The sequence below is a fragment of the Balaenoptera ricei genome, chromosome 2 (genome assembly GCF_028023285.1).
Source record: "Balaenoptera ricei isolate mBalRic1 chromosome 2, mBalRic1.hap2, whole genome shotgun sequence".
NCBI lineage: Eukaryota > Metazoa > Chordata > Mammalia > Artiodactyla > Balaenopteridae > Balaenoptera > Balaenoptera ricei.
In genome coordinates this window covers 8108281-8132554 of record NC_082640.1, presented here as the reverse complement: position 1 = coordinate 8132554, position 24274 = coordinate 8108281, and the positions used below count along the sequence as shown (strand labels likewise).

General features: G+C 43.5%; 1 protein-coding gene across 1 annotated transcript in view; it reads right to left on the bottom strand.

Moving 5' to 3' along the window:
• FRMD4A (FERM domain containing 4A) overlaps window positions 1-23908 on the bottom strand; it is a 491624-nt gene extending 467716 nt beyond the window's left edge. The window contains exon 1 of the mRNA XM_059910391.1: window positions 23709-23908. Within this exon, the coding sequence (XP_059766374.1) occupies window positions 23709-23741 (33 nt within the window). The 5' untranslated portion in view covers window positions 23742-23908. The remainder of the gene's footprint in view (window positions 1-23708) is intronic.
• Between the last annotated feature and the right edge of the window lie 366 nt (window positions 23909-24274).

Here is a 24274-nt window from a genome sequence, read left to right as displayed (position 1 = left end):
CACATCTGCTCTGATGGCTCAGCCGTCACAAAGGAAGGTTTGTGAAAAAAACACAGTTTGGGTGACTGGCTTTTATTAGGATCAATAATAGACATTATAAGGAATGGAAAAGTAGTTTTTTAAACAAAGGTGCTACTAACAGGAAAGATGTTTTTGTCAGAAAGTTCCAGCTTTCTCATCATTAACCCCTTCAGTATGCTTCCTCCCTGTCAGTCATTCAGGATGAGTGCATCATTTATACACATGATCTGGTGACCTCCTCTAAACTGTTGAGCGTGGGTTTTCTAAGTAAAGGGTACTCTCTGCTATTAAGGGTAACTGTCAAGCAATTTAAGCAGAAGATGTGACCTAGTAAAATGCTGACCCTTCAGAAGCTGTAATCTCATGGTGATTGCTTCTTCCAGTACAAATACCGTCAAAAACCCATCCCACACCCTAAGAGAACTAAGAGAAGCAGGAACACTGAGATGTGCACCCTTAACTGGAAATCTGGCTCTAGGACATAGACCTGAAGAGTCTGCATCCAGTAAGCTCTCCAAAACCAGCATTTGTAATCATGACTAGCGTCGGGGCTTTCCAAGCTGGAAGAGTCTCTGAGTGATAATATAACCCAACACCCTCCTTTCCAGATGAGAGAAAATGAGAACAGGGTACGGAGAAGTGCTTAAAGCCAGAGAGTATTTTAACGGGTAGAATTAAAGCCTGAGCCTCCTAGACATCTGAGCTTGGATCTTCCTGCCATTTCTGGCTGCCAAAGTACATGCTGTTAGTGTAATAAAAATGGAACACAAGGTAGAGTGTCTGTACCCTTTTCACTAAGTGAGGACAAAGGGTGAGAGTGTGGAAGAGGTGGAGTAACGTGTTAACACTGAAAAGATGTGGAAGTGTGGGTAACATGGAAGTGGAAGAGGGGACACCTATATGCTACTGGGGAGGATTTGAGGGTCCCCAAGTCCTCCCCATCTGCTGGCTGATATTCAAAATTTCTTCCTTGGAAGTTCATTCATTTCACTTTAGGTTGTGTAAATGCAAATCAGCATTATTCCTGGGAGTGACAGCACTCGGTCACACGGTCACTAGTGCCTTCAGAGAACAAGGATAGAAACTCCCCTGGGAACTGGTTCTCAGGGTTGGGGAGAGGGGAGGAGGGAAAACAAGAGTCTAACAACTCAACAGAATTCTTTCTTATTTCTCTTGCTCTTTTTTACTTTTTAAAAAAAATTTTATTTTTTATTTTTTATTTTTGGTTGCATTGGGTCTTTGTTGCTGTGCGTGGGCTTTCTCTAGTTGCAGCAAGCAGGGGCTACTCTTCATTGCAGAGCACAGGCTCTAGGCCTACGGGCTTCAGTAGTTGTGGCATGCGGGCTCAGTAGTTGTGGCTCGTGGGCTCTAGAGCACATGCTCAGTAGTTGCGGTGCACGGGCTTAGTTGCTCCGCGGCATGTGGGATCTTCCCAGACCAGGGCTCAAACCCGTGTCCCCTGCATTGGTGGGTGGGTTCTTAACCACTGCGCCACCAGGGAAGCCCTCCTTTTTACTTTTTAATCTCTGGTGTGTTAGGTGAAACTTTCAAATAGTAGAAATAATTATTTTTCGTCAGCATCACACACAATTTACATTGCCCAAATTGAAAAGCACAAAACTCTGATGGGTTTCTGCTCTAAACCATCCCACTGGCAGTAAATGTGTCTTTACAGCATTTTTCTATCTGCTGTCGGCGGCTTTATCATGTTTGGTAATTGTCTCAGCACAATTTGCGTTACTCACAAGGGTATTATCATGCCAGGGTGCCACATGGGAATTTATTCTGATAGACGAAATGGCCATCTCTGAGCCTCAAAGACAGGGGACAATCTCTCAAGGCTTGGGTCGAGTGGGGAGTAGCTTTGGCATGAGAAAACCCTAAACTGTTTCATACCCTGCTTGGTTCTGGGGTTGGGTGATGAAGCCTGATGAATGGGACACTGCAGAGAAGGATGTGGGTTTAAGAGAAATTCTGGAGATGGCAATCATGGGGTTGAGACAAAGCCGTGGAAACTGAGACAGACTCTCCCCTTCACCAGTCAGGCTCCTCTAAATCCTCCAGGCCTTGACATTCAGTGTCCATCCTTGTGTCCTTGTGGGGCTGGCATCACCCAACTGCAGCAAGAATCCTGTCAAGTTGGTTTAGAATACCCACCCTTGACATCTGATCATGTCAATATCTGATCAGATTCCTCAGGCGATGTCTGATCACCCCGGCCTTCCTTCAGCAAGAATCCTATCAAGTTGTTTTAGCCAGAATCATCCCTTACCCCTGAAGTCTCCTCTTAGTAATTTTCTATCCAAGGATCCCCCCTCCGCTCCTTGGCTATAAATCCCCACTTGTCCATGCTGTATTCAGAATGTAGCCCTATTCCATTTCCCCTAGGTCTCTTTTCCTCTATTGCAGTAGTTCCTGGTTAAAATCTGTTTTTACTGCTTTAACTACTGTCCAGCTTTAGCAAGACAAACTCTTAGAACTGAAAGGTGTTTTGAAACCATCTAATGTTCCTCCTTCGTTTTACTGAGGCCTGCAGGAATTGTTGGTGGTTGATGAGATGTAGGTGGCAAAGAAGAGAAAGGAATCCAAGGTCACTTCAAGGTTCATTTCTGGGGTGACCTGGAGAACAGTGTTACCGTGAACAGAAGTAAGCTTACACTGAAACAGAAAGACAAAGCAAACACATACATACAAGGACAAGTGGAAGAAGCATAAAGAGCCTACGTAAGGTGGGTGACAACCACAGAGGAAAACTGCTAAGTAAGCAAGAAAGCCACAGGAAACTAGAACTGTAATCCTAATTCTACCACTGATTTATTGAGTGACTTTGGAAAAGTCACTTAATAAACCTCCCCCAGATCACACTCTTCCTTCTCTTCCCCATATCAAGATAATATATACAATTAACTAATGTTCACCGATTTAAAAAATGAGTTCTACACACAGGTCATGGAGACGCTCAGTGTCTCATCCTATCTGTGTCCAGTTCTGAGGGCTGCTTCTTAAGACATTGTTCCCCAGGTTCAGGAGGCGGGTTCCAGCAATCATAAGACCTACCTGCCCTGTGCTAGGCCCTGTGTTATACACACGAACAATTTAAACATTATGACAAGGCTTTTTTGCTGATTTTATTATTAGTTTAGTAATTGTATCTTCAAAAATTATATTTACTATTACTAGCTGAGGAAACTGAGTCACTGAGAGGTTAAACATCACGTCCAGGGTCGCAAAGCTAACTCCTGGCAGAACGGGGACTTGAACTTACGCTGCCTGGGCCCAGGAGACAGGCTCTCAATCTCTCACTATGTCACCTGAGAGACAGAAACTGATCCAAAATACAAAAACAAAAACAAAAAATTCCTAAAATAACTGGAGGTGTGTTTGCCTTCCTTAGAAGTAAGGAGCAGGCTTCCTGACAAAGGTTGGGGAACATTTTCCTTTGGAAGAGGAACCAGCTTATTCTATACTGATAGGATAAAATAGGATCACTGGATCTTGGCAGGTGAAGGTAGATTTCAGATAAACCTTAGAACATTTTCCTAACAATACAATCTGGAAATGAAATCATCATCTCAGAAGGCTTAGTGGTTAAGAGCTCTGCTGTCTGCCGGCCCTGTGGCCTTAAGCAAATGACTAAACATATCTGCGTCTCAATGTCCTCATCTCTGTAATGGGGTTGGTAACAGGCCCTACCTCATAAAGCTAGTGTAAGGATTCAGTGAGTTCTACATGGGGAATGCTTAAAAGCTGGCTCAGGGAAAGTGCTCGATAAACGTTAGCACTTCTCTTTGTCATCATTCCTCCACTATGTTGGATGTGGCAGCTAGATGATCATGTGACAGAAATGATACAGGAAGGAAATGATTCCTACATAATGTAGGAGGTAAGCAGGCCAGGCATCTCCTCTGAAGACCTATGGGTCCAACAGTAGTACAATGTGATACAATTCAACGCAACAGGACACAACGCAGTAGATAGTAAAGCAGTGTTTACCATTTTGAGCAGCTCCCTACTCATCTTCCAGCTGTTGGCTCTTATCATGGCCATTATCAGTATATGATGAAGTAACTGATACCTGTTGGAATCCTGAAAATCTATGGATGAACTCTCCCACACCTGCTTGGTTTTTCACTTCGCAGAGCCCCTCCTGACACCATTTCTGACACAATATGGCACAGCATGAGATGTGATCTCGTTCTCATCTCTTGGTGCACGTGTGCCAGACTTTCCCTGAGGTTCAATGTCACTATCTAGCCATGTCTTCAACAGCCAAGTCTTCAACATCTTTGTCTCACCGAGAGCACCCACTTGCTGGGCACGAGGCAGGTTCCCAGTACAAATAAGTTGATTGATGGGTTGAAAATAAATGTGCAGTTTTATATGTGATCAGTCGGGGCAAATGACAGCAATGCTTAATTATAGTAAATATCATCATCTATTTGCTTCATTTCCTCTTTAGGTTTGCAATTTTCTATTTTCATTTAATAAGCACATGTCTACATATTTATTATGCTGCTTCAACTCCTTTTTAAACAAAAAGTATAAATTATAAATAAATAAACAAATTGCCAGACAGGACAGCTCATTGAAAGATGGCCTGGATTTTACAGATTTCAGAACCCTAGGACACAGTAGCTTTTGGAAAAGATACAAATGTTCCTTTCCTCATGCCAACCTGCAGCTAATGAATAGCTTATGAGCCAAATCAGGTGAGAGTCTGAAGGACAGGTGGGGGTGAGAATGTCCAGAGCCAGACCTGATGGGTGTCCATTATGTTCCTAATGGGAGTCAATTGGCTCTAGATGCTGGGGCCAAGCCACAACTCCAGACCAGAGGTGCCATAGAGATTTGCTAAGGATGTAGGCTCTGGACCCACACTGCCTGGGTTCAAATCCTGGCTCCTTCACTTACTATGTGATCTTGGAACAATTACTTAATATTTCTGTGCCTCAGTTTCCTTATCTGTAAAGGAGTGAATGGTTGAAATTCTTCCTATCTCAAGGTGTTTGAGGATCATTTAATTCCATTAATTTCTTAAGAACACTCTCAATAATGTTGGCTGTCCTCATTCCCTTAAGAGGTACACCCTCTGCTAATAAGTACTGTGCTGTGCTACAGTGTTACCAAGAAGGTCTTGGGGAAGACTCAGTCCCACCATGCACTTGACGAGTGAACATGCCCTATTTACCATTCTGGAGTCCATGAGATGTAGACAGATATGGAAAGGAAATAAAGTGTTTTAACTGCCCTTTTTCCATTTCCAGGTTAATGAGCTCCAGGAAGTTTACATATCATGACTGTTTTATTCTTTTCATCCATTTTATAGAAATCACCATTCCAATTTTCAACACACTTGACCAGAACTCATGGCCATGAGTTGACCACGTCCTCAACCAGGAACTCTCCTTTGCAAACAATGAATGAACAAAGAAGATGTTCTCAAAGTGTTCTAAAATCCAGAGGAAACCCCTCCCTCTTTTAAAAGAAACAATGAAAAAAACCTTTCCCCCTGCTTCTTTGAGGAGTTGTAGAACCAGGAATGTTTAATGTTAAAATCTGGGGCAAGACCTCATAATGTTAATGTATTTCTTAGATGATTAAAGGTTTACACTGAGACTTTACTTCCAACATACAGACCCAGATATATGCAAACGCCCACACACTTGTAATTATAAACGAGGTATAATACATGTATACACATCACTGAAAATAAACCTAATTCACACACCAAAGCACAGAAATGACAAAACATTGATAAGGGTGATTCTAAGAACCCACAAACATCATGATCAACTCAGTGCCAAGTTCTTAAAACTTAATGAGCTGTACTGTTTACAGTGAAACTGTACTCTTTCAGGGTCTATTGCTTTCGCAGAAAACACATGTCACAGAAGAATTTCAATTGAAAAATAAATTTCAGTACTCATCAGGCAACTGCTTCCCATAATATGCTTAATATTTCAATATTAATAGTATTAGAGGCATAGACATATCCAGTGAATTTGATGTAAATGTCTTTTAAATATTCCCATCACCTTAAGATTTGGAAACATTGCTAAAATATGGAAACAACCTGAATGTCCATCAGTGGATGAATGGATAAAGAAAATGTGTGTGCGTGCATGTGTGTGTGTGTGTGTGTATGTATGTATACATACATACATACAATGGAATATGATTCAGCCATAAAAAAAGAATGAAATCTTGCCATTTGTGACAACATGGATGGACCTCGAGGGCATTTATGCTAAGTGCAATAAGTCGGATAGAGAAAGACAAATACCATATATCTTACTTATATGTGGAATCTAACAAAACAAAATAAAAATAAAAACTAAGCTCAGAGATACAGAGAACAGATTGGTAGTTGCCAGAGGTGGCGATGGGGCAGCAGGTAAATTGGGTGAAGGGGGTCCAAATGCACAAACTTCCAGTTATAAAATAAGTCCTAGGTATGTAATGTACAGCATGGGGGAAGAAAAAGAAATTACAACATTCATCGTGCAACTGGATTCCTGCCATAATGTACTTAATATTGTACTTCAGTATTAATTATATCGATATTAGAGGCATAGAAATATCCAGTGGGTTTGCTGTAAATGCCTTTTAAATATCCCCCCATCACCTTAAACATGTAGCTAGCTCCACTTCCCATCCTCAGGGAGGTTGGAGGACAGGGGGTTAACTCATAGGCTTCTTGTCCCCAAGTGGCATCCCCATCCTAGCCAGCGCTCTTTCATTTAGGATCTAGGTTGATGCTTTGGTCATAAAAGGAAGGAGATGAAGGAGCATGGGCATTCCATAAATTTCCTGGCCTCCATTGGTCAAAAGAAACCAACGCCTATGACTTGCTGATAGGGAGTAAGTAGTATCAGCTTCATTCTCAGAGGATAATTAGATTGTTATTTTCATTTATGCTGGGATGCCAAAGTAGAGGTGATGCTGTTATTTCACTTGTACATTGCTTAATTTTTTGCATATTAATGAAATTAGATTGCATTCCAGTCCAACCAATATATCCGTTTTGACTTCTCCCACCCTATACCCACCTCAACCTTATCAGCAGTTCCAAAAGATTTCACTAAAAATAGAGTATTTTCTTTATGAATTGAAGACTGTGGGGCTCAGCCAATGATTTATTTTTTCCTTTCCCTGTGCATATTCGCCTTCGTATTTCTCACTCCTCCTCTCCCGTTTTGGAGACCCTATCGCACTCCATCACACGTGGTTTCCTAGGAGACACGCTCACAGCCAGGAACCCCAAACTACACATTTCCATTTTCCTCCCCAGCTCCTCTCCCAGGAAGCTTTAGCTAATGAAACAAGGTGTAAATACATCAGTACTTTAAAAAATTACTCTATAAATTACTCCACCAATTTCATACTCATTCACGGAAAGACCTTGTAATTGCCAACTACAGGGTTTTTCTAAAGCAATCTCAGTTTAGAATCACACCTTAGTGATAGCCTAGGGATTTCACATGCTGGTCAGAGGCGAAGACCAAGGTTATTGAAATACCTTGACTTCTCAGTTCGAAGCTCCTTGAGGTAGTTCTGGTAGTTTATTTGCTGGCACACCCCCTGTGCCTGGGAGGGTTTCTGCCCTTTGTAGGAGGATGAATGTCTGATTAGAGGAAGAAAACCTTCTACAAGGAGAGCAGCCCATCCTCCCTGTAACCCTTTCTCCCTCCCTCCCTCCCACCTCCAGGGTATGCTTCTTAGAAATGCTGTAGGTTACTTTTGGAGATGTTTAATTTCTTTTCTCCTTATATTTTCCTTTCCTTTGTTTTAGAAAGGCAGCAGGCTCCTGTGCCTCTCACTTCAGGAAAGTTTCCACCCCAGCCCAAAGGAAGAAGTTGCTTGCAGGACACGTTCTACCCCAGTTTCTAGTTTCCTAAAACCCAGCTCGTTGAAAAGACGTTGCCAGGATTCCCAGGGGGAGAAGGGAGAGAGAATGGGACCCTGGGCAACACAAAGAGAAGGCAATGTAATGCATTCATGCCGTCTCTTAATACACCAGAATTTGCCAAAAAAATAAATAGATATGTAGCCAAACCAGATATATCCATGTGTTCCCATTAGAGAAGTCTAAAGAGAGTAACTCAGCCAGTGAAATGGAAATAAAAATATCTGGTCAGCATCTTGGTTGCACTGACCAAAGGGGATACCTGGGGACAAATGTCTTCCTTCTGGACGCCCTCTGTTGAGCCTCTTGGACTTAAGAATGTAGAGAAGAGAGACTCCCCCAGCCTGAGATGCAGATAGAGGTGAGGTGGTTCCATGTTCTGTGAGAGTAGAGATCTTTACCCCACTCTCTGGTGGAGCCCCAGGAAGAAGGCAAGATCCAAGGGGGAGATGGCAGCAAGGGGCTCCTGGGAATGCTGGACCCTGGGCACTAGGGTTCCAGACCTTGGCAAAGACTCCTGGGTCCCACACAAGGCAGGGAAGCAGAGAGCTACCCAACTTGCCTCATGGAGGCTGGACATTGAGCAGTCAGTGGTGGCCGTGATGGACTGGAGGAAAGAGGTCTTTTTCCATTTTCCACGCACCACGTAAAAAGAGTGATGAGAGTAATCCCTGCCCATCTACAGGGGTGAAAACTCAGACTCAAATTAATTCAATTTGAGAAAATAAAGCAATGGACACTCTTGTGCACCTACGCCTTGTAGACAGACTAAGATTCAAATCTGTTATATATAGATGCTAACTTTTATATGTTGTCTCCTGAATGACTTTCTGGATAAAGCCAGAAGATAGAGATGGTACATACCAAACATGAGTGCTGAAACTCGCCTTCTGCACTCATGACAGGCATGATTAATCAATCACTCACTCTTCTCCCAACTGCACATGCACAGACAGAGTCACAGGAACAGCAACACGGGGACCCAGGCAACCACAGCAACCAATGACAATGGTACAAAACAGGAATCCCGTTTACCGTTCCCAACATAGAGTGAGGCCATACCAATGTGTCAGAGGGGGTGTCACTCATAAAGGGTCATTCCCAGTGTCAGTTATCTGAGAGAAGAAGAGGGTCGTCGTACAAAAAATACAACTCAATAGGCATGCCTTCATATGCCTGTTTCCCTCTTTTCTCTCGCTCTGGGTCACAGGGAAGTGCATTCCCAGGCTCACTGGCTGTTGGCTTTGACAATGGGAAGTGGTGAGGGAAGACTGGAGGGAGATGCCTTTCTCTCTGAGCTTCTAGGGCTGCCTCTCCTTGGCTGTCTCTCCCTCCATGAACTTGGCTCCTCCCAGGCAGCCCCGGCTGGGACCCTAACTCCTGACAGCTGGCTCAGGGTGGTGCCCTCAGGTAACCTCGCTTCCTCCCTGTGTCCCTACAGCCTTACGGGGGAGATAGTGGCTTCCTGCTGTCACTTCACCATCCCCTGCTCAGCTTCTCACCTCTTCCAGCACCTGGGTAAGCAATTCCCTGTCTCAAATGATCTGGGTTTGAAACACTTGACGGAACTCAACTGAAACAGGAAGTAACAGACAGGAAGTGGTCCCAGAGAGGTTGGGCAGGGAGGTTCTGTCTCTCTCTTGACCTCAAGCTCCAGGATATGGATTTTGAGAGCCTCCAGCAGCTTTGCAGGAACCGCAGGTAATGAAGAAGGAAGGCCTCTGCCAAAGAAGGGGACAAATAGGAGCCTCCACAAGGACTGAAGATGAGTGACTTACTCCTCCCAACAGAGATGACAAAGTCACAGGGAAATGTTCCATCTGGGTCTCAGCTATACCAAGAGATTTGATTTCTCTTGAGAAATGTGTGAACCCCTTTCAAGGACAACCTACTCCCAGACTTCCGGGGCTGGCTTCACTTCTTTTTATAATAATTTTAGTTACTTAAATGTTTGCAACCATTAAAAAAAGATATCTTTTTATGCTTAGAGTTCTTATATAACTAAAATGTCAAATTTGTAAATTAAATACACACATATATGTGTAAAATCAATAAAATTCAAATTAACATCGATTTAAACTGATGATATTTTTTGGCTGAAACGAAATTGCTGCTCTCAGCGTGAATATGTTTGAACCACACACGGTGGGTTCTTTCGAGTGTGGCACGCCGAGATTACCACGTGTGGTCTGAGAAGTCAATTCTCCTCTCATTTTTTTCCTGCTCAAACCTCTGCAAAACCTTTAATGATACAGGGTGATGCCCTTGGCCCCGCATGTGGCAGAACCACGTCATCTGTTACTAAGTAAATCTCTGCTCTTTCCTCATTAGCCTGAAAGAAATATAGTGGATGGTACAATCGTGGGCCTGTGCTTGGGGCAGTCATCAGATGAGGCAGCATCAGATGGTACACAGTCCTCTCCTACTATTTGTGTTTTGAAGATTATCGGGTTGAAATGTAAAATAAAAATGCTCACAGAGGCCCCCTGAGAAGCAGAACTGGCAACAGTGTCTCTGAGGCCAGCCTAGTAGTGGTGGCAATAAATACTGAGCAATTCCTCTGGGAAGCTGGGCCTCCAGAAAAAGGAATAGAAGCTTGGAGGATTAGCTGCCATCTCTTTCCATGTGGAGATTCTCCTTCCTTGGACAGCCTTAAAGGAGGTGGGCTTGGCTTTAGTACCAGTCCAGCAGGTTTCATTATAGTTTTATGAATTTTTTGTAAAGAAAGTTTCTTTTTCTATATGTGCTCTCTTATGTAAAGGACAGAGCAAAGGAGCACATATAAAAAACCCCAGTAAAATCAAGTCACCCCAGATCAGGGCATACTGATTAATGCCATAAATACATATATATACATACATTAGTGACATGTATTAATGCCATATATATAATGCATTGCACAGTAGGGAGGGCACTGGGATACTGGGATGATGACATTGAAAGTACATGCGAGTTGGAAGCAACTTAAATGTCCATCAACAGATGAATGGACAAAGAAGATGTGATACATATATACAATGGAATATTACTCAGCCACAAAAAAGAATGAGATAATGCCATTTGCAGCAACACGGATGGACCTAGAGATTATCATACTAAGTGAAGTAAGTCAGACAGAGAAAGACGAATACCATATGATATCACTTATATGTGGAATCTAAAAAGAAAAAGATATAAATGAACTTATTTACAAAATAGAAATAGACCCACAGACATAGAAAAAAAACTTATAGTTACCAAAGGGAAAAGAGGAGGGGGAGGGATAAATTAGGAGGATGGGATTAACATATACACACTACTATACATAAAATAGATAACCAACAAGGACCTACTGCATAGCATAGGGAACTATACTCAATATTTTGTAATAACCTATAAGGGAAAAGAATATATTTTTATATATGTATAACCGAATTACTGTGTTGCATAGCTGACACAAACATGACATTGTAAATCAACTATACTTCAATTTAAAAAATAAATAAATAAAATTTTTTAAAAAGGAGAGAATGTACATGTTAGAGTAGAATGACAGCCGATGGAGGTTTTGGAGGGAAGTAATCAAATATCTCTCTTACTTTCATCCTCAAGACATAATGCAACAAGTATAATAAATGTTGTGTATATAGACAGAAACATTTATGCTGTTTCTATTCTTGGTATCATCCTTAATTGTACACAGATATGCCTAACAAAGAACACAGTGAAGAGAAAGGTGTAATACAGGGAAATAAAATGTGTTTTGATGGTCACTGTCTTTTTAGAGCAATTTAGTAAATGTTAGGATGTTCACACCTCCCAGCCCAGAAATTCCCCTCCCGGTGTAGACACTGGGGAAACTTTCCCCTATGAGTTCAAGGAGATGTATATAAGGATGGACAGGGCAATATTGTTTGCCATGACTAAGAAAAGAAAGAGAATGGATATAGGACTTGTGGTAGATTCATGCACTGCTGTTATCTAGCAATTCCTTCAGGAGGGAAAATGAATGACCTACAGCTGTACACATCCATGTTGGTGACGTGCACACACAAACTGCTGAGTGGAGAGAACAAGTCACAGAAGGTTCATATACTTAGGCACAATTTCCGGAAAGCACTAAAATACACATATAATATCACTGACCTTTTATTATAAACATTGGTAGTAAAAATATAAATAAAGTTATAAAATGGACGTCACGTCTGAGAAGGTAAGGAGAGGGATAATGCCCTATTAGCAATGTTTTACTTCTGAATCTGGGTGACACACATATAGTTATATAGGTCTATACTCTTTATGTGTTTTTGTATACCTGAAATAAGTCATGATAAATAAGGCATTTTAGCAAATCTGCCATCTTACATAAAACTCAACTCTGCTTGGAAAATACTTCAGTGGAAACCTTTGAAGCTTTCATAGACTCCTAGATGTTCCTGGACCACAGCTTGTAAACCTGAGCACAAGCCTTGCCCGATGATCTCACTGGGTCCATCAAAGAGTCTCATTAGTCCATCAAGTCCCTCCCCATGAAAACATTAGTCTGTAAGGCAAAAGGTAGTTTACAGCAATCTGGATACATGTTTTCTTAGAGCAAATGCACTCATGCCAAAGCAGTTGGTTGCGTTGCTGTGGTTGGTTCATTTGTTTAATAGAGGTGAAGCTCCTGGGAGCAGAACAAAGGAACATGTGTATTTTCACAGACAAAACTCACCACCCCTTGGGAGCCTCGGGGCTCAGCTCTGAAAGCTGCAGTGAACTGACTCTAAAACCAAGTGGCAAAGCAACCCCCCTGTTCTCCTTGAAGGAGGTCCCATATCAGATCGACCTAATAAGACAGCATCCACGGTGTTTGCTCTGATGCTGTAGGAACGGACCTTACATGGAGAGCCTTTAAGTCTTCTCCATGGCTCCTGGTCTGTCTCTGTGCCCAAGTGGAGCCCAGGACCCACTGTAATCTGGCTCGTCCTTTACTCTTCTTCCTGAGGAACTAGATCACCTGTATACCATACTCATAACACCACCAACCATATCACAGATTTGGGAGGCATTTGGTATGGTGGAAGGAATGTGGGATCTGAGGCCAACTAAGGGGTCAGATCCTGGCTCTATCCCCATCATGGTTGTGGGGTCTTGGGAAAGTTACTTGACTTTCTCAAGCCTCAGTTTCCTCAGCTTTAAAATGGGAATGAAAACACCTAATCATGTGCTAATCACAGTGGGTGGAACTCAGCAGATGGCATCATTGGCGCCATCGTACTGGAGCTTGGCCAACACCAGCATTGACACAGCTCCTGCTGCAGCTGAGCCCCATTATTCCAGCTGCAGTGGAGACACCCTGGCTTTTGCATCTGGCACCTACACATCTGTAGGTGAATGTTAGCCATCCAAGGAACAGCACGCACAGGACATGAGGCAGACACTGAATGAATGAAATGATAATTCTGCATCTGGCCAAACTTACTATCCATGTGGGACAAGCCTGAGAGCTTAACCCTTAGATGGTGGTCTTGCCTTTTTCCACAGTGAGCTGTTGAACACCTTAGTGTGACGTGTACGGGGCAGGGGTGGGGTGGTGTATGGGTGCAATAGTGGAGACGTGGGAAAAGGAGACCTAACTCTGACCTCAGTTCAGGGAAGGATTCATGGAAGAAGTGACACTTGAGTTATTTAGGGGAGACCTACAGAATTTTTAGGCAGACAAGGAGGAGAGCTGAATGTAGGCACGAGACTCAGTGTGTGCGAAGGCACAGAGGACAGGGAAACCATGGATTTGGGTGAAGCGTCAGTAATGCTACAGTAGAACATCCCGGGGGCAGTGGCAACAGCAGACACTGAACAGGTAGGGAGGGGCCTGATTATGAGACATGCTGAGACCTGAGACCTGGGACGCTTTGCTTCAGTGCTTGCACCTGGACAAACGTCTCCTTGAGCAACAAAGTACAAAGAAACTATAAGGGACTAAAAATAACTGCGTGCATGCACAGTTGGGGCAAATTATGGACAACAAGATACAAAAAGACCAAAAACCCAACTGCTACTTCTGAAGGGCCAAGAGCAAAAGCAGGGTACTGCGCATGCCCCCTGCACTCAACACCTCCAAAGGTGTGGGCAAAACACCTAAGCCACCCCTCTGACCAGACCCCTGGACACACCCCTACCCTCACCCCATGTAAGGAACAAGCTCGTCCCCCGCTCAGGGAGCGAGCAAGGGAAACTGTTACTGGTTCTCACTCCCCTCTGCTGCAACAGGGGCCCAAATAAAGCCTTGCCTGAATTTCTTGTCTGGCCTCTTATCAATTTCTACTGATTAAGGAGGCCAAGGACCTTGGTCGGTAACAATTACCTGAATGTCACACTAGGGGGGATAATTTTCTTTGTAGGCGATGGGAGCAGCTAGAGAAGAAAAATGACATCATTGGGTTTGTGTTTAAGAACAGTGGCTCTATCAGGAATAAATTGATGCACTAGAAGGAGGGAGTCTTGGAGACCAGAAGCCCAGCGAGGAGACTCTAGCGAGAATTCACCCAAAAGATGGCCACTTGCACTACAACTGTGACCACGTGGATAAAGAGGAAGGAAAAGACACAAGATACAGCGCAGAGATGAGACACCAAGACGTGGAAACTGATGGGATGTGAAGAGTCAGCGGGGAAGGAGAGGGTGTAAAGACCAGGTCTTTGGCTTGAGCCTGGATGGAGGGGGCTTCCACTTAGTGAGATGGGGACACAGAAGGAGGAGGAGCTTGAGGGCGTAATGATGAGTTTATGCTCATATTAAGTTAAAAATGTCTCCAGAATATCCAGGGGGTGATGAAAACAAGAACAACAGAAACAAACAACTATCTGGATGTGTAGCCATGAAACTTGAGAGGGAGTTGGGGGCTGGGGGTAGGGATCCTGGAGGCCTCCCATAATCAGGGTCAGCAGGGCCAAGAACTTGGATTCCGTTGTTTGGGGATGGTGGAGGAAACTGTTCCCCCGGCTGGCGATACCTCTACACAGAGTGCCCTGGTGTCTGCAGCAACCAGCTACAGAAAATCCTTACAGGAATGCGATTAAACCAAAGGCAAAGACCTGAAACAACACTTGGAATGGCAAAAAAAAAAAAGAGAGAAACTCAAGATTAATGTTAAATTGACTGGGAGGAAAGTGTGGAAAACAACCCCGTGAACCACTTAGAACGGCTCTGTTCCCTGGTGTCCACATGTCCCCTCTGACCTGACCCCCGTCCCTCTTGCACAATGAGGGCATTGAGCTCATTCATCCTTTGTGTGTGGCCATTAGCCTTCACTGTAGAGGTCAAAGCGCTCTGGGCATTCATCCCACCAAATATGTTTGTACCGGAGCTCCCGGGCTGTGTCAAAATCCCAATGACAAAGCAGCACTGGGGAGAGCTGACATTGTCAAAATAACCTGTTAGAATAGCAATTGCAATTTACCAGTATAGACCAATCCCAGCTGTAGGTTGTACCAATAAATCAGTTAGAGATGCCCTAGAATCTAGCACAGTGGCCACCAACCACGTGTGTCTATTGAGTCTTTGAAATGTGGCCAGTCTGGGTCAAGACGTGCTGTAAGCATTAAATGCACACCAGATTTTGAAGACAGTACAAAAAAAGAATGTAAAATATCTCATTCATAATGTCGATATTGATTACATGGGGAGAGGATAATATATTAGATATATTTTGCTAAATAAAAGATATCATTAAAATTACTTATAGCTGTGTGTGTGGTTTTTTTTAATGTGTCTACTAGAAACTTTAAAATTACACCTGTAGCTCAAATTATATTTCTATTGGCCAGCACCAAGTTAGAGAACTTGCATACTCTTCACTCCTTGTCATATACTACAGCACATCCTCGGCACATACTGTGCTTTTATCCCTAACATTGCAAACAAAGTAACTTAGAGTAAATGTTAATATCCTTCCAATCTATCCGTAACAGACATGCCCAAGAGCCCTACCCAAGAGCTAGCCATGATTTACTTAACCTGTAAAATAAACTAGAAGTTGTTTTATAGCCTTTAGGAAGATATCTAAATCCTACTCCATTTCTACCACGTACACTCGCATTGGAATCATTTTCAGAAGCATCAATTTTGAAAGTGAATGACAACTACACACACACACACACACACACACACACAATATGAATCTCCCACCAAAAATCTGTAGAGACAGAAGAAGAATAGAAAGTCCATGTATGTACCTGGGGCTATTCTAGTTCTCAAAACAAATTGTTTAAGTAAGGACTTTGGTCTTTATCAAATTTCATAGTACCCTACGTTGTGTTTTCTAAACTGCTTTCCCCAGCGCTAAATACAGTGTCTGACTTGGAAATCTTAGGGGAAATGACTACGTGTTTCAGCTTCCCCATTTAGAAAACACATTGGAGTTCACACTCTTCACGTAAGACAAAGGCAACCTTCCAGGACTCAGTAGGATCCTCCCTGAGGCATCTTTATCCCTTTGAAGACACTCAGTTATTACCATTAACATAACTCCCTTTGAATACCAACGTGGAGTTAATTTATTCAATTGCTCTCATCCACTTGTATTAAAAAGCATCGCACTTAGTGAAAAGGAATGTGCCCTTTGGAAACAGCATTTGCCCCTGCTTCCAGCTTCTAGAGTGTGTGCTCAGATTGTTTTCAAGGAAAGGGATTGGGTTGCTTTGTCTGGTTTGTGGCCCTTTAACCCGTCCCCTTTTGTCTGTACAACCCTGACAGAAGGAAATGAGTTTATTCCCTGACACTCGATCCGAGCGCTTCTTCCATCCTTGTAGGGCGGACAGGTAAATGAGACAGAAGAACTGCCGGGTTACTTTCTCCTGCTCAGCAGCTTTGCTGTTAAGAGAACCCTTCTCCTGCTGGGAATGCACCAAACAGATCTGACCAGAAAATTAACAGAATTACCACAAATAAATCAACTCCCTATTTTTTTCTGTATCAGAAATGCTCAAAAATCCTCATCTTACACCCTCCCCTCCCTCAATCATGTTAACATTTACCTGCCACACTCATATTCCAGTTTAATTATACGGCATGAGGTCAGGGGCTTGAGGGCCCTCATCTGTCTTCTTTTTCCCAAGTATTCAATACAAGTGGAGCTTGGCTTACCAGCCCCTGGGAGTGGCCACCTGGGGCCCTGTTATCTCATCTGATGAAGCCAGTGGTCCATGCCTTTTCTCATTCCACAGGGCCATCCAGGCGGCCTCCTCTGTGACTTCATAAAATCTCCTGGGCCAACAGGAATTTTGTTGGTACACGATGAAAAAGGACCAAACATGGTTCTGAAAGCCCAACAGTTGCCAGGCTGTTTCGCGGTCTGTTCCTGGCTCTTTCACCTGCCTTCTGGGGCATGGAAGGTGGAACAAGCCTTGGGTCCTGCATTTGCCCAGGTCTGGTCTCCAAGCACCAAGCCCTTACTGTTGGGAAACGGGAGGGCTGTTCTGTCTGGGGAGACCCAGCAGATGCACCCCGCTGCCTGTTCCCAGCTCTCTCCTCCCAGGGGGCTTGTAACCACTGCAGTAAAGATCACATAAGATAATGCACGTTCAACTTTACAAGATCTAAAGCACAAAAGAAAGACTGTGCTTTTATGAAGGTGTCAGTGAAGAGATGACAAAACCAAAACCTGGGGCAGAGAAGTGACTTTCTCGAGGTCCTGGAGAGGAAACATTTCAGCTTAAGCTGAATCTACAGTCTTTTCTTCTAAACAATCTCCCTATCGTAATTATTTTTTGTGAAAGGCCTGACAGTAATGAGAGCTGATTTACGCTCCAAAGGCATCTGTTTTATTCTGAGCTCTTGGAGCTGCACCTTGACAGGCAAGGCCCTGACTTCACAGGGGTCTTGCAGGTGGGAGGGGGCTTTCCTTCTGTGTTTCAGCTCGAAGATTGATGGTCTGCCTTTCCTACTTGTACTCATGACTATGACCATTCATTCCAAACACTTGTCACATGACTTGCATTTCTGTATATATTCATTTATATATTTGTTCACACACTGATACTAGTAATAGCTAACATTTATTATGGCGTGCCAAGACCCTATAGCAATTATCTTATTTACTTCTCACAACAACCTACGGTATTGGTCCCATCACTGTATGCATTTTATGCATGAGAAAACTAGGCTCAGGAAATTACACGCTAGTCAGTGGCAGAACTAGAGTTTGAACCACAAGTTCTACAGGAGCTCAAAGTAGTCTGCAGTCTGACCAGGAGAGGCTACGGTGACTCATGCATCTCCTCTCATTAACCAGGTAAATTGTCCTATGGTCCCCAACTTCCTCTCCACAATTCACAGATTCCTCAAAAGAGGTTGTTTGAAAAAAGAATAAAGTTGTTTGTTGTTCGTACCCAACTGAGGTGAGGGATTCAAGAAATGCACTACAGTAGCTCTTTGTAAAGGAATCTGATGCATGCCTCATAAACAAACCTATTTCTGGTTTTATTGGCTTTATGGTGAATATTCACAGCATCATAAAAACAGGGCATGTCTCAAAGTCTCCTCCTGGCTTCACAGGTAGGATCATCCTTACCTGTCTTAGAAGCCTCTAGATTAGAAACTGTATAAACCTTTCTCAGGAAAACATTTTGATGTCAAGAAACATTGCCTTGAATTTAATCTACAGCTGACATGTTTCAGCTCCAGCAGTTTTCCTCTGCTTCAAGTCTCCATTAAGATAAAGTATAGCCTGTCATTAGCTGGTGAATAATCTTGTGTATATTTAATGTGTTTGAAAGTAATCGTCAAGTCCCCCCTTAGTCTTCCCAACTCAGACTACACCATTCTTTAGTCTGTACTGACTTCCAGTTCAGAGAGTTCTTTAAAAGGGAGATTCCAATATTTTATCAGAATCTCCGCATCAAGCAGGTAGAACACAATGAGTCACTTCAGACACTCTCCTCCATGGAGTCCTGGCAAAGTCTCAAGCAGCCTTAGCACAATTCTAAGTGACTTGAAGGGTTTCCTATACTGTATGGTAATTGGTCTAAAGAGCCAGAGAGCCTTTGTACTCGTTTGATTCTTTCTTTTGCTCTCTGTATTGCCTGTAATTTTAGGATGTTCACATCTTACATCTGTATCTAATGTGCTTCCAAAAGTGCAGTGTGGTGGAGAAGGATGGTCCTTGAACTAACAGCAGCTGCTGAGTGGGGTACTTACCCTGGGTGCACAAGAGCCAGACACAATTCTTGTGTTAATTTCAATTGCTTACACTTTATCTGCTCAGCTTACATTTCTCCTCAGTATCCCTTTCATCAATGGCCTGATCCTTTCAGAATGACTTCCCTTAGATATCTACCTTATGCCACAGATCAGAAGTCATTCCTTCAAAAAAAGTAACTGAAGTGCAGTAAACGACACAATATCTTTGAGGCAGAAATTAGGGAATCAGACATAAATAGCACCTTCTCTGGGGAGTTAGCTAATTATAAATGGCGAGCAGATAATAAAGGCAAGAGTATCACGGTATTCTAAAAACCCGAGTTAGCACACAGAAGAGTTACTAAGCTGTCAAACTAAACTTTTTAAAAGTTAATACTCCATCCTTTGTAGAGAAGTTAATTTCAATCCATTTACAGTGCAAGTGCTTGATAAAACATATCTGTAATGTTGGATATAAAAGATGGACCTCCCATTTCTCAAAAAATGAAAAATAGAACTACCATATAATCCAGAAATTCCACTTCTGGGTATTTATCCAAAGGAAATGAAATCACTAACTCAAAAAGATATCTGCCCCCCTTGTTCACTGCAGCCTTATTTACAAGAGCCAAGACACGGAAGCAACCAAACTGTCTATCTGTGGATAAATGGGTGAAGAAATTGTTTTAGGGCTTCCCTGGTGGCGCAGTGGTTGAGAATCTGCCTGCTAATGCAGGGGACACGGGTTCGAGCCCTGGTGTGGGAAGATCCCACATGCCGCGGAGTGATTAGGCCCGTGAGCCACAACTACTGAGCCTGCGCGTCTGGAGCCTGTGCCCCGCAATGAGAGGCCGCAATAGTGAAAGGCCCGCGCACCGCGATGAACAGTGGCCCCCACTTGCCACAACTAGAGAAAGCCCTCGCGCAGAAACGAAGACCCAACACAGCCATAAATAAATAAATAAACAAATAAATAAATAAAAGAAATTTTTTTATATATATACGCATATAAAATGAAATACTAATCAGCCATAAAAAAGAAGGAAATCCTGCCATTTGTGACAACATGGATGGAATCTGAGGGCATTATGCTAAGTGTGATAAGTCAGACAGAGAAAGATGAATGTTGTATGATCTCTCTCATAAGTGGAATTAAAAAAAAAAAACTCACAGAAAAAGAGATCATATTTGTGGTCACCAGAGGCGGGGAACGGGGGAGGGGGGATTGGAGGAAGGCGGTCAAAAGGTACAAACTTCTTGTCATAAGATCACTAAGTACTAGGGATGTAACGTACAGCATGGTGAGAACAGTGAACATTGCTGGATGTTATATTTGAAAGTTGCTAAGAGTGTAAATCCTAAAAGTTTTCATCACAAAGAAAAACATTTTTTGGTAACTATATTAGGGGCTGGATGTTAAATAAACTTATTGTGATGATCATTTTGAAATACATACATATGCCATTATGCTCCACGCCTTAAACGTATACAGCGCCATGGTATGTCAATTACATTTCAGTAAAACGGAAAGGAAAAACCAGAAGTCAGACCTTTAACCAAGCCATCTTCCTTTCCCTCCTTCCTCTCCCCTTCCCTCCCCTTTCTTCTCCTCCTCTCTCCTCTCCTCTTGCAAATTTTGTAGCAGGCACTGGCAAGCAGGAATCACCAGAAGCTGAAAATGAGAGGAATTTTTTTGCCAGCTTCATTCACTGGAGGCAGTGCACAGAGGATTAACGAGAATTATGAAAGTTGGGAGATTAAAAATCAAATTAAAAAAGGACACTTTTAAAAAGTGCACAAAGAAGATTAATTATAAAATTCTTTCCTTGACCCTCCTAGGAGAAATGACTCAATCGGTGCCCCTCTTTCTTTTTCTTCCCCCAGCCTCTGCAAACATCATTTGTTATGGTTAGAATTCTGAGACCTGCGTCGTGGCCTGCCAGGAGGCCAGTCACAAGTATATCCATCAGCCTGGAGACGCTATGAGACTGCATTATATATAAAAGGAAGAATAAGTAGTGTACTCAAGTGAATCCAGCCACAAGCCACAAGCTGCCGTAAGTCCCCGCATCACTGACAACACACTGACTGTGACGTGGGGAGGCCAGCTGCCACCCTGTCTGTTTCCAGGTATGTCAAGTGTGGCCACCACCCAGGAGACCCTCGTGCTCAGGTGCCCTCTTTGCAAATGCCTTAATTTGAACACTCGTGAACATTTTGCCCACCTCCTTTTGCCACTTCCAGTTAATCTCATGCATATTTATGTGCCAATTATGCAAATCCCAAGATAAAAATGCATTAAGCACCCATGATTTAGACTGGTTAAGTCTATTACACGGCATAATGAAATTAGTGCCTGATGTCCAATTTACCTCAACACTTGCTTTAAACTGTCAGTAAGTTATTAAGTAACCATAACACATCAAAATTTAGCGCTAGGAGGCTTTCTCTCTCCAACCCATCGGGATACTCTGAAATCAGAAACTTCCAGCTAAATCCTTATGAAAGGGGGAAAATATCCCAGAATAGACTTAATGAGACACAACGTGGATCAAAGTGTAAGAACATCAACCCACTGCCGCTCATCTAAGTCTTTGGATACACTTTTTAAAACCACTGGGTAATTTCAACAACACAGGACAGGGCAATTAAGGAACCAAAGCTGAGACCCACCAAAGGGATATCCTTTTGACTTCTACACAGTGAAGTCTTGTCCCCTAAGTCATGATGATACTGGAAGTTACCAAATTCAAATGTAATTTGAATCTTCAATATGGACCTATCGATTTCCAGAGTCAGAAGGAAAGAGACTTAAAAAGAATTCACAGGAGCAATTTAATCCACACACACAAATCTCATGAAACCTAAAAATTAGTGGGTTGGAGTAACAGTCGGTTTGCTATGTAGAGATTCTATGTTTGAACTCTAGCGGGAGCCTTCCCCCCGGCCCCGGCAGTTTCAATATTCATTGTGTGATATAATGGTTAAGGAACAAGCCATGATGTGAATTAAACTGATAAACATAATATACGAGTAGTCTGACCCACTGACATCCATTTCTCCCATTTTCATCAGCCTCCAGTGTGACTGACGCAGTGTTTAGGTTCTGACTCATTTGCATTGGGAACTCCCCTCCAAGTCTATGAGAGTTGTACTTGCATTAAGGTTATGAGTGCAGATTCACAGCTCTGATGGGAGCCTGACCGAGCACAAGACCACGGTAGAGGGTCAGTGGCAGCAATTTCAAAAGCTGGCCAAACGAACAGATTTTCATGCCATCCTCTAAAGCAGTCACACCCCACCCTGTCAGTAAAGAGACACAGGAATCCAATGCCATTTGCCATTCTCTTTGCAGTGCTGGACAACATGGCAAACGATACCTGCTGTTTCCACAGCACCTTGGATTGAGGTACGCAGCCTGCAACCAGAACAATGTCAGCTATGTGCTCCAAGAGAGCAAACGGGTCACAGAGGGGATCTTGCACGAGATCAGCTGAGGCTGTGATTAGAAACTTTGGTAACCAACTCACTTGGGGCGATCCTTCTAATGAATGACTGTCAAATGACTGGGGAACACGACAGGGAAATGGGGAATTCTCCCGAAGGATGGGAGGCTTTCATGCTTAAGATTCTAGTTCTAACATCCCCTTAAAATATTGTGGTCATGCTCATTAACTAGCAGGGGAAAAAAAAATATTCAATGACAAAAGAGTCTATTTGTGTTGGAATCACTAAATGGAGCATCAAAGAGATGAGGTAAATCAAAGCCTTAATCTTTTGGCTTCAACTCTGCTGTGTGGTTTTGCAGCCAATTTCCCTCTGATTTTTTGGAAAGGTAGTATTTCTAGCACGATTTAGAACTTTTGGCACACCCATTTAGAGTTATATGTGGATACACTAGATATCAAATCGACTCCTCATCATCTGAGCTTTTAATGCCCCATCTTCACGGCATTCCCCTTTTCAAGTGAAAAAACAAACTCCAGCCGGGAGAACAAGTTCCCAGACCCTCCCGGAGACCAGAGAGCTGTTTCCCACGAGCGTCTCTAAATGTTACAGGACCGAGTTCTAGGCGGCAGGCTAGTCCAGTGCACTGGACTCTTTTCCGCGGGTCTGGTAGTTCTCTGAGAACACACTGGCTTCCAGAATGCATTAACCTACTTTCCACTGAGAATTCCCTTGCCCTCTTGCTCTAGAGAAGAGGAGGAGGAAAGAGGATATTTCGAGTGGGAGCTGGGCATGCTCTCCTTTAAAACGTGTTACTCCTTCTGCTAAACAGCAATAGAGAAATCGGTACTTCCTGCGATGAACAGCTCTGAGGGCTGCACAGCCTCCAAGGAAGAGTGACTGAAAATCCTGCTAAAATATGGCTGTCTAATCACCGAGAGGAGAACTCATTTACTAAGATTCCCATTGTCCACGCTGACAGATGGTTTTCTCCCCCCTGCTTTCCCCTTCCTCCTGATCAAGCTGCCTTTGAGGCGAGCCTATTCTTTGAGAGATCCAGTTGCATTCGCCAGCCTAGTTCTGAAACAAGACAAAAGCTCTGCGAGCCTCCCATTCACCGAGGCTTCGGGCACCTCAGCGGCCTTTTCTGTACCTCCAAGCGCAATCAAAAGGAATTGAGATCCAGTCTCCTTACCTTCGTCCTCATCGGAGACAGGAGCCCTTCCATTTTGGCGGAATCCTCATGCCAGCTTCCCTCGCCTCCAAGTTACTCTCTCTGCCCGCAGCCCTTAAGCATCCCACATGAAAAGAGCCATGCCAGGAGTTGCTGGTCACTCCCCTCTCCCCGGTGGTGGCAGGGAACTGCCACCCTGTCTAACTTGAATCCCCAGTGCCTGGGGAAAAGCCCTGTTCCTGGAGAAGCCTGCTCCTTTCCTCACCCTCTTCCCTCCCTCTTTCTCTCTCTCCCGCGCTCTCTCTCCCCTCCCTCTCTCTCCTCCCTCTCTCTTTCCATAATCTGCCTACAGCTCTCTGTGTCCCAGCCTCACTTGACAAATGATTCCTGTCTTAGGTACTGCATTTGAGCCAAGAAAAGTGATCTGCACCAAAGCACAGGGGCATCTCACCCAGGACAGGAGGCGAGGGGGGCTGAGCTGTGCCCGGGCAGCCCCCGGCTCCCCAGGTTTGGCTCCACGGCTGCTCTCTCTAGAGCTGACAGCCTAAGGCACTGCTGGAGCTGTTCATTCATTCATTCCTCTTTTA